At 49.4% G+C, this 10,706-nt stretch overlaps 1 protein-coding gene across 4 annotated transcripts in view; it reads right to left on the bottom strand.

Annotated features, from left to right (window-relative positions):
* Positions 1–671: 671 nt before the first annotated feature.
* Positions 672–10,706, bottom strand: part of LOC100120126 (LIM/homeobox protein Lhx3) — a 31,162-nt gene continuing 21,127 nt past the window's right edge. The window contains exons 1-7 of one of the 4 annotated variants that reach the window (XM_016983158.2): positions 3,889–4,538; positions 3,019–3,196; positions 2,670–2,884; positions 2,326–2,518; positions 2,099–2,262; positions 1,096–1,311; positions 672–1,010 (exon numbers count right to left, since the gene is read on the bottom strand). In XM_016983158.2, coding sequence (XP_016838647.1) covers positions 763–1,010; positions 1,096–1,311; positions 2,099–2,262; positions 2,326–2,518; positions 2,670–2,884; positions 3,019–3,196; positions 3,889–4,120 — 1,446 coding nt within the window. In that variant the 5' untranslated portion in view covers positions 4,121–4,538 and the 3' untranslated portion in view covers positions 672–762. Of the gene's footprint in view, positions 1,011–1,095; positions 1,312–2,098; positions 2,263–2,325; positions 2,519–2,669; positions 2,885–3,018; positions 3,197–3,888; positions 4,539–10,706 lie in introns of those variants that run through there. The other 3 variants (XM_008211705.3, XM_016983156.2, XM_016983157.2) reach the window with 3 other exon arrangements.

Here is a 10,706-nt window from a genome sequence, read left to right as displayed (position 1 = left end):
CGTACTATTTTAATATATCGTTATATTTACAGTAGTGCGTGGGTGGATTGAGCGGTCCGGTATAATATAGCTGCTCGACCGATGAGTTATTATTGGAAAAAATATCTTTGTTTTTGCTGTATGCCTGGACACTCGAAGGTACGACAGTGAAAAGTGCGCTGCTTCTGTTACGCTTCGAAAACTATATGTATAATATATTTATATATATATATATAATATACTTTCGCACATGGTATATCCAATGAAATTATACACGTCGAATTCGCAAAGTGCAGTCGGGGACGCCGCAGCGGCGAATTTTGAATTTCGTTTTACATGTCGACCTTCGCGTCATTCTCCTCCCTATAAGTACGTGTCTATATTTATATAGTCGCGGTATGTACAGGTAATTAAATTACATAATGTATACGAACACGTCTACTATGAACAACGAGCAAAGTTTAATCTCTCGTGCACACACACACACACACACACACACACACACACACACTGCTGAGTTTGCGCAAGCGATCGAGCGCAAAGTAAAACGCACAGCCTCTCCGGAGCATCGAGCGCGCTGCGGCGGAAAAAGAATCATCATCGTCGTCATCGTCGCCTATATATATATATATATATATATATATATATATATATATATATATATATATATATATATATATATATATATACCTATACATAAACTCTTTCTCTCTGTGACGTGCGCGCGCGGGCCAGTTCGTATCAGTGCCAGAGGGCGATTCTGCCGTTGTGGGCTTTGCTGGGCTATGTGGCGTAGTGCGGGTGGTGAGGGTGATGAGAGTGCGGGTGAGCGACCGACTCGCCGAGCCACGAGTCCGGCGAGGGTGGAAACTCGGGGTAGCCAGCCGCGCCCCTTTCGCAAGCACCGCCAGTCGATGCCCCTCCGCTGGCGTTGTTGCCGCTTGTGCCACCACCGCCGCCGCCGCCGCCGCCGCCGCTCGATTCGTTGCTCAGGTCCGAGGCTGGTCCTGCCACCATTCCGCTGGGGCCACCTGTGTGTGCGCGACAGCGTCGATTTTTCCATTAGTCTCTCGGCTCCGCTGCGGTTATTCACGCATAATATTGTTTAATACTCACCGAGGGTAGTGTAGACGGAGAGTCCGGCATCCGGCGGGTAGGGAAACTGCGGAGGCAGGGACGGCGATCTGGACGTGGAGAGGTACGGTGGTGTCCCGGCGCCGAGGTATCCTCGCGGAGGTCCACCCCCGCCGCCAGCACCGCCGCCGCCTGGACTCGCTCCCTCGCCGTCGAGGCCCATGTTCACGACCGTGCCGTAGCTGTCGTTGCTCAGATCTGTAATTCAATGATTTACCTCAAGCCTCTATGAAATCTTTTACGGCCGGCGCGTAATTCCGAACCGACAACATCACGCCCTCGCGTGCACCAGCAGCTAATATAATAAAGAGCATTCCGCACGAAGTCTCCCCGCGGCGCGTCCAGCGCACACACACACATGTCGTCTGAATTATTCAGCCCCGTAAATTCCAGTCGAGCGACAGACACACATTAGCGTATACGCGGTATTATATAGTGGCGTTCGCGTCAGGAGTCATCTGCCGCGCGATCGGCCATCCCGATAAACCGGGGGGGGGGGGGGGGAGGTGGGAGATTGCCATCGCTCGTATAAATAATTAGGCTGCCGCTGGCTTGTGCGCCCTTGGTGCTTTTTACGCTAATTCACTAATGCGCGAGGCATCAGATCGAACCGCTTGATATTCGCGCGAGTGTCATCCACGCTGTTGTTCGTAATTTTACGGCGTCGCTCTGTTTATTATTTTCTTTCTCTTGTATGGTATAGGCAGACTCGACGAAAATATAAGGGCGTAATCCGCGTCTGCCGAAATCACGGCGCAGTTAGCCGAGCGAGCGATCTCCTGAATATTTGAACGAGTTCTACCTTCGAGTTCTCCGATGCCCGGCTGCCGCCCCTGTGTACGCGAAAAACTTTGCCATTCTCGAGATTTTGTAAGGCGCGGAAATTCATCGCCCCCCGCGTGTGTCGAGTCAAGTTTGCTCTCCTGTAATTAACTCGATCCGAAAGCCCGCCGTGATTCGCGCGTGAATATTGCACGCGACTTACCGTGATGTCCGAACGAGGAGTCGAGGTCGACCTTCAGCTCGTCCTTGTCGAGCAGCTTCTCGTGTCTCGGGGAGTGACCGCCGCTGCTGCCCTTCATACCGCGGAAGAACTGCGACCACCTCGTTCTCCCCGCGTCCTTCTTCAGACGCTTCTCTTTCGCTCTCCTGTACAGAGAAATAATCGTTAGACCATGAATTTCTACAAAAGGTGGACCTGACGGTTCATACCTGTTCTGGAACCAGACTTGAACGACGCGCATGTCCAGGCCCGTGTCCTGCGAGAGCTGTTCCCGCACGTGCCTCGCCGGTTTCGGGCTGTTGTTGTACGCGAGCTTCAGCGTCTCCAGCTGCTTCGCCGTGATCGTCGTCCTCGGTCTCTTGTTCGGCTGGTCGCCGTCGATGCTTCCGCCGTCCGCGAGCTCTGCAACGACACACACACACACACACAAACTTTGAGATCAGAAAATTAAATGCATAATGCACCCGCCGCGGGCTGAATACTTCAGGCGATAAAGCTCGTCAATAGCTGAGCGGCTGAAATAGATTGAAGAAGCTCCTGCATATTCTCTCACCTTTAGCTTTGGCCTGCTCGTAGTCGGGCTTGCAGACGAGTTTGGCGTCTTCGACCATGAGGTAGAACTCGTCGCCGGTGTCGAGTTGCCTCGAGCACATGGCGCAGGAGAAGCAGGTGAGGTGGTAGGTGAAGTCCTGCGCCCGACGCACGACCTGCGAAGGCGCCAGGCCCTGGCCGCAGCCAGCGCACTTTGTACCGTAACGCCTGCCACACCAACAGCAAGCAACACATTCATATTATATTCACACTATGGATTGCCAGCGCGACGATATATCGGCTTCCGTTTATTTGCACCGCACGCGGCCGATATTCAATAATATACAAGTTCGAGTGAAATTGATGCTTACTTGAAAAAGTCGTCCTTGCAGAAGACGTGGCCGTTGTTGCGGGCGTAGCACTTGTCCGTCAGTCTGACGCCGCAGTCTCGACACGTGAGACAGCCGGCGTGCCAGCACCTGTCCATTACCCTCAGGACGTACCTGTCGAGAATCGCCTCTTGACATCCTCCGCACTTTGGTATCGAAGCTGCAACGCAGAGAGAAAAACAGATATCAGCGCGCCGTCTTACCAAATTTACGAGACCCAACTGCGACTTCACGGAATATTAATCCGCGGCAATTAAATTCGCTAATGGCTGCGACTAAAAGCTCAATTATCCACGAGTCTGAAATGCAGGAATAATCTGCGGGCGCAGATAAATTATATAGCTAAAAATATATAGCTCTTCGAGGGGATAGACGAAGACACTCAAAAAAACTTACTCTTACGAAACGAAATGTTTATCCGCGAGCGAATCTTGCTTTTCGCTATCGGCTTCACCTCGTCGCGATATATCGATTATCATATAAATCTAACCGAATCTTCGCTCTTAAGCGCCGCGGTCTATAATCGCCACGGGATTTTTATCGGTTTGACACTTTTCTCGTGAAAAATACCGAATGCCGGTCGAAAACGTCGATCGTTGTCGCTGCCAACTGATTTTCAAGCTATAGTAAACAAACAATTGGGTTACGTTGTAGAAGTAAACTGAATCGTCCGCGATAGCGTACTACGATCTTTAGGATCCACCCACAGCAAATCTTTTCGATTTTTTTTAATGAAAGAGCTCGACATCTCAGGCACGGGCTTAAGTGATCGACCTCGCACCGCCGCGGGACTAAGAAATACTCGAAAAAATTGCACTTTCCATAAAGAAAACCATCAGCGCGCGCACTTACAATAAAGAATCTCCGGGATATTCGGCGGCAGGCCCAGCTCGGCCGTCGTCTGTTCCAAAGGATGCATCCCGATCCTGACCGGCTCGCAGCTGAGCGAGCCGGCGCTGCTGCAATTGCTGCTGTTACTACTACTGCTGTGCCCGTGAGATTCGGGGCTGCTCTGAGGTGGCGTAAGAATCTCACCCCGGGAACGATACGCGCCCTCCAAAGACAGTATCTCGCAGCCTATCATCTTCCTGAATTCTCGTCGTGGCTACAGGATTCGCGCAAGTTCATAATACACGTCGGTTCGTCCTGCAGCACCCCGAGCACTTGTATACTCGCGACCGCACTGATGCACACTGAGGGGAATACACGCGCACTATATCGCGTTCGGACAACGACTGGCACGAAGAGAAAGAGATTATCGTCGTCGAGTGTCCTCAAGGCGGCGGCTTATCGCACCGGCATCTCCGACCGCTTCCACGTGTACTGGCATTTTTCTCTTATCGATAGCTTCACAACGCCTACGTAGAACACCCTCAAGTTTTTGACCGAGCGAGAGTACGATAGCCGAGTGTACAGCGCACTTAGAAACGACCCTTTCGAGGTGAGAGCACGCGCGCGACTGAGCTCTCGTCCTGCGCGGCGTAAGCTCGGCCGGGCGGTGCTCGCGCACGTGGCCAGGGCGCAGCCGAAGCGGGGGCTCGAGCCAGCCCATTGGCCCGGCGGTACACCCCCGCCTCGGTCACCATTGGCCCGCGACGCCGCCCTCGCGCCCAGCATGGCGCACGCACGCATATCGGCGTTATATCTCGCTGCCGAGAGGAAAAAAGAGAGGACAAAGGGATGCCGAAAATACTCGTTTTCACGCGACGGAGGGAGAGAGAGGGTGACGGAATTTCCACTGTCGGCCAACCCCTGAAACGACGCTGCCGCCATTGTCGCGAGAGAGCGTCGTTATCTGCGTGCGGGTGTCGCGGAATCGACACACACGGAGTCCCTCTCTTTCTGTGTTTAATATTTGACGATCTGCTGGAAACGTCGATCGATGCGTTTTTTTCCTTTCGGGTAACCGTCTTTTTTTCGATTTAGCAAGCCGGCGATCGCGATTGCCGAATTATTTATAAAGTTTACGACGCGGACCTTCTGACGAAGCCGATAAAGTGAAATGATGTAACTCCGATACACTGCAGTGTGTATCGAAAACGTAGTAAGAAAAATCTCAACGATATATCATAGCGCTTTTTTTTATCAACGGCGAATTTCCCAGCGACGCTCTCCACGATAAAGCGCGTTATCAGCGACTTTATCATCACCGCGGACTTTTACGAATTTATATATAAAACCCTAAGCACTCGCACGCGCGGAAACCGCAAAAAAGTTCTCTCTCTCTCTCCCGCTATGTAATTAAAAGTTCTCTCGCGCGCGTGCAAAACCTTTCAGCTCCGCCGCAATTTCGCAGAGCCCGCTTGCGCGCAGCAGACCTTGAAACTCTCTCTCTCTCTCTCTCTCTCTCTTTCTCGGCATACAATATCGGGATAAAGGAAGAATTCCCAAGTCGATTTTTGCGCGCGGAGCGAGAGCTTGAATAGGTAAAAAGCGCGAATCTCCCGATTGCAATAAAATGAAGATGCAGCGGTGTGTACACGCCCCAAATGGAAACGGCATCGCAGAGCGAGATAAAAGCGACGAGCCGCGAGTTGGGATAGGGAAAAATTAAGCCCACGGAGATATTGAAAAGTCATGGCACAGGACGACGACGCCATTTTACAATCTTAGCGCGCGGGGTATCGCCTCTGTCTCCGATGAGAAAGAGCGTCGAAGCGTATTACAGCTCCCTCGCGTTCTTCTCTTTGCGCGCGTCGGCTCTCTTTTATCGCTCGCGGATGTTACGATCCTGTGCTACTGCGGCTTCGGAGGAGCGTTACGCTTCTCCCCCCAGGCTGCGTTAATTAAAGCAGATTTCGAGGGCTCTCGCGAGGCTTTTAATGCGCGAGAGCTATAATTGAAAATAAACTCGGCGCTATAGTTTTGATGAATACTTTACGGTCGCTCGTTTTAAATTTTTTTTTTAAATTACATATCTCTCGTTCGATCTTGCTTGCAGCCGAGCTCTCGAGAGATAAAAAAAGCCGATGGAGAAACGAGGTTAGACACAATAGCTCTTCCTCTCCGTCATGTTTTTCCGCAGCAGCGCAATGAGAAACATTTTTCCTCCCTCGGTATACGTATATACAGATCCAGCCGCGTTCATTTGCTTCGTCCTTGGCTGCCGCGCGGACGACCCTCGCTTGTCTTGCCTCCCTCGTCTCTTCCGTGGGGGTGGAGGGATGCTCGTAAGACGTGCGCGGAACGCCTCCGACGTAGTCTGGCGCAAAAAGCCCTTGCTCCCCTACTGCTTCTTCTTCGTCCTCTCTCTCTCTCTCTCTCTCTCTCTCTCTCTCTCTCTCTCTCTCTACTTGGATTTTATTGCGCCGAGTACACCTTCGTGTGTACAGCCTCGGTTTTGCTGTATATGTACGTATGTATAGTCGGCGGCTGCCATTTTCACTTTTCCGCTCGCTTCTTCGGTCTGCTTCTAATTTTCGCGTATGTGTGTGTTTGTGTGTGTTGAGGGGCTACTCTATTCAGCGCATTTTTCTTCCGGAATTTTTGCTCTTATTGTTGCCGCTGACTTCTTATATTCAGCGCGCGGCTCCGCTGCTTGATATTCTTTTCGTATTTCGGGGCTTTCATTCCCCGGCGCCTTTATCTCGTTACGTCGGACTTTTCCTACTCTGTTTTGTCAGCTACGATGAGATATTGAAATGCAGAGATAGCGCTCGATTCTCAGAGATGCGAGACGTTTGTTCGAAGATAGGGTGAGAAATTATTTTACGCGTTAAAAGCGAATTAAAACTGAACTCGCGCGGACGCGAAAGATATGACTTTGCGGGAATTCGTAAATTGCGCAGCGCTGCGCCACGTGTAAATCAAGCTACATTACATTTTAATAATTAAGGGAATCCGCGAGCGCAGCCAAAATTTTTCACCGCATACCTGCATCACTGACGATTCCTCTACACACCGAGTTAAATTATTCGCGCGTCGAGAAAAAAAAACCCGCGCGATTCAAAAATCTTATTTTTTCTATACATTTCATTCCAAAGGCACGAACCGCACACGGCGTCTGATCGATTCCGCATACGCGCGGCAATAAAAGTCAATTTAAAAATCCACATATCACGGCATAATTGCTTTCGATACCCTTCTGCGCCGCCGCAGCGCACACGCCTTCCTAACCCGCATATCGCGCATGCAAAAACACAAAGGGCGCGAACCTGTTACGAAATCATTCCGTTTTCTCTCTCACTCTTTCTACGCACACATATCGCTTTACAATAAATACGCGAGCGACTTCTCTCTGCACGGCAGCCATAAATTAACCGCCGATCTCTAACCCTCGCATCGAAGCGATCGGGCGAATTCGAATTCCGCGCATATGGTTTCCAAAACGAAGAGAGAGAGAGAGAGAGAGAGAGAGGCGCACACCGGGCTTCGCGTCGGGGAAAATTAATATTCCACGGCTTCGCGTGAATCTTTGCGTGATGCAAAGCAAAGTTGTTGTTGGTGCCGGTAGCGAGCCGCCTGTGGAGCAGACGCGTACACAGAGGGAATGTAATTTAGGGTACGCGAGAGAGAGCTGACTCCCCGCGGTTCGGAAAATAGATTTTTCATGCGTCGAGCTTTTTGAACGCTTGGTTATATGTATGCATGAATTTAGAGAGGAGGAAAACGGTGATTTTCGGCGAGGGGTATGCTCCGTCACGCTTTCGTAACGATTAGAGCGAGTTTTGTACAGATTCATTTTGTATAATCGTACGATGGTTTCATCGAGTTTTTTGGGAGTATAATATTGTGTATGTATATCTGAAACGTGATAATGAGCGAAACGTTGTATTAATACGAGGGCGAGGTGTATTTTTGACTTTTTTTTAATGCACTGCAGCGCGCCGCGTCAATATTTGATATTCCGCTGAAATTTTCATTCGGAAATATAACGCGCGATGTAATCAACGCAAAAATTATCGGAGCATATTATTTGCGTCACTCGATATTCTCCGAATTTCGTTGAAAGACTGCGGAATATCCGCAGCGAAAAACCAAACGAGCATTATATACAAAAACGTTCGAAGTACTTATCGAGTGTATACCATATAATAACAGAGTATGCATTTCAACGGCAGAACAGAAGCTCTGGTCCTCGCGAGCGAAATACTAAAAAAAAAGAACGAGCTTGCCTTCTCTCTCTCTCTCTCTCTCTCTGTGTAGTCTTGTACGAGAAGAAAAGGCTCGAAAAAACAAACACGCAGAGAAGCGCGTACTCGGCGCTTTGTCGCTTTGGGCATCGATTGCGAGAAAGCGCACGGACAAAATGCCTGGCAAACAGATGTGCCATTGTTCTAACGTAACGTCTATACACGCGACGAAACGAGGTATATACCTATATTCGCGTTTGTGTATTCGTATGATTTGTGCATAGTCGCGAATTGCGAGAACGTCGGGTCGGAGAGTATGGGCTAATTTGTAGCTGATGATATTTTGTTCGTTAACTTTTCCGCAGAATCAATGCAAATCCGATACGGTTTTTTCAATTACACATATTCGTATTATCCTTCGATTGAAATGTGTTCCAACGCGGAATCCGATCCCCATATCATAGGCATAAACGCAATCTACCTATGAATTCAAATAATTCATAGACGGTAACCGAATAAATATCGTAAAATAAAAATCAAGCGTTTCCACGACCAGCAATCAATCAGTAGAAATAGACGAAACCCTATTCCGCTTCAATCATAAACATCGAATTTCACGCAAAACGTATACAAAAATTACGGACCAGCCTCGAAAGCTCCATCTCCACCCCGCAATAGCGCGCTCGACAAAAATATTCATCGCACCGGGGCAATTTGTCTCCTCGGACATGCTGGCAGAGTCGCGTCCAACAAAAAAAATCGTAAAGTAAGTCATCCCTCTCTCTCTCTCTCTCTCTCTCTCTCTCTCTCTCTCTCTCTCTCTCTCTCTCTCGAACGCGTCTGGTTCTCTTTGCGCATATCGGCAAGCCACCGGCGCGACCCCATAGCCGCGCGTGTGTGTACACACACATACGGCGAGTCAGGGCGGAGGCAGTACAATGACAGGTTCCACTCATTGTCGAGAACCCCATGCAGTGTGTTTATCGCCGGAGCAAAGGCCGTGAGGGGGATGCGCGTAGATGCGCCCCCGGAAGAGCCGCCGATCCGACTATAGACATTTCTCTTGGCTAAATTGATTAGAGGGGGGGAATCCCGATGGCTGGTCTCGTGAAAAATTTACTGCCGCGATTCCTTTATTTCCCTCTGTGCCGTGTCTCTCTGCAGGCTAGACCAGACGGTCCGATGCTGCAGTATAGTGCCTCGGACGTATACGGCACATATACACGGCCTGTGTGCCGGACGATTACCGCGTCGATGTGCTTTTTTTCGGCTGGACTTTTTTCCAGAGAGGGGCCATCGGTCGAGCGTCCGTCGTCGGGCTTGTTTGCATGTGTCGCGAAACAAGCGGCTTTTTTCGGCGTTTTGTCAGATGGCCCCGTGTGCCGGGTTTTTTGTAAAGGGGGATGTGAAGGGCAGTTTCGCTCGTGTTTTGAAAATATTTAGCTGCGTATAGCCGAGTAATTAATCAATGAAAGGTAAAAGCTGAATTATAATATTTTTTTTTTTTTTCTTTTTAATAAAATTCCGAGCAATTTTTGAATATCCATACCGTTATACGTCAGACTCGAAACGAACAAGCAAAGAAAGCGATACAGCTGTGCATATGCCGCAGGTGTCATAAAGCACGCAGAACTGTCCGGAAAATCGAGGGACACGCTGCAGACAGTCGCGCGCACGTATGGAGCGCGGCGAAAGAACTCGCTCACGGCGATAACCATAAAATAAATCCGAGCCGCGCATGCAGCTAACCAATCGCATTAATAAATCCGAATGCTCTTCCGACCGATAAAACGACGACGAGTGTGTGTATACGCTCGTATACGTATATATACGGTCGGCTCTCGCTCCCCCGTAACATTTGGCGCGCATATATCGATATACAGGAGCGCGCGAGTATAATGTACAAAGCCCGCCGGACGAAAAAGCTGCGCGCGATCGCTCATACGAAAAACGCAAAAGGGAATTGTGCAAACAAGTATAAAATACGAACAATGTGTCCGCGGAGCTATGGGTAATACGTGAGCACACACACGTTGTGGATAAAATGAGGGAAAAACACGTATATGTATATGGGATGCGCGTAGTATATAGGGGATACAGCAAGCTTACGCTGCAGTCGAGGGGGTTCTCGTTAACGAAAAAAAAAGAAGGACCTGCAGAGCCACGGTATACAGGGCCGAGTGCAGGCCGCGAAATTACTTGTCAAAGTCGATGGTGTATATGAGCCGCGACTGTTTATACTCTGAGGCGGCTTTATGAGATTAAATTTGTTGTCTTATTCTCCGCAGCGCAGTGTGTAACGTTTGATTGCGCGCGGATGAATCGGTTGTATTTTCGCGGCGCTGCATATTTCAGGCGACTCGCTCTAAAAGATTGTGAAACTGAATTAGAGATCGCGGATATCTAGTGTATGAATAAAGTAAAGCTGATGTGAGCTCGACGCGCTTTTCACCAAATTGAATTCATGATTTATTTTTATTGTACGTCTATAATACAGAGCGTCTCTCTCGATTAAATTCGACATTTTGGCGAAGCCGCTATTTCCGAAAAGTTCGCGCTTTTATTATTTTTAATGAACTCCGACGAATATAGACCGCC

The sequence above is a fragment of the Nasonia vitripennis genome, chromosome 2, assembly GCF_009193385.2.
Source record: "Nasonia vitripennis strain AsymCx chromosome 2, Nvit_psr_1.1, whole genome shotgun sequence".
Lineage (NCBI taxonomy): Eukaryota > Metazoa > Arthropoda > Insecta > Hymenoptera > Pteromalidae > Nasonia > Nasonia vitripennis.
Note: the sequence above shows the minus strand (reverse complement) of the source record. Positions and strands in the feature narration are given on the sequence as shown.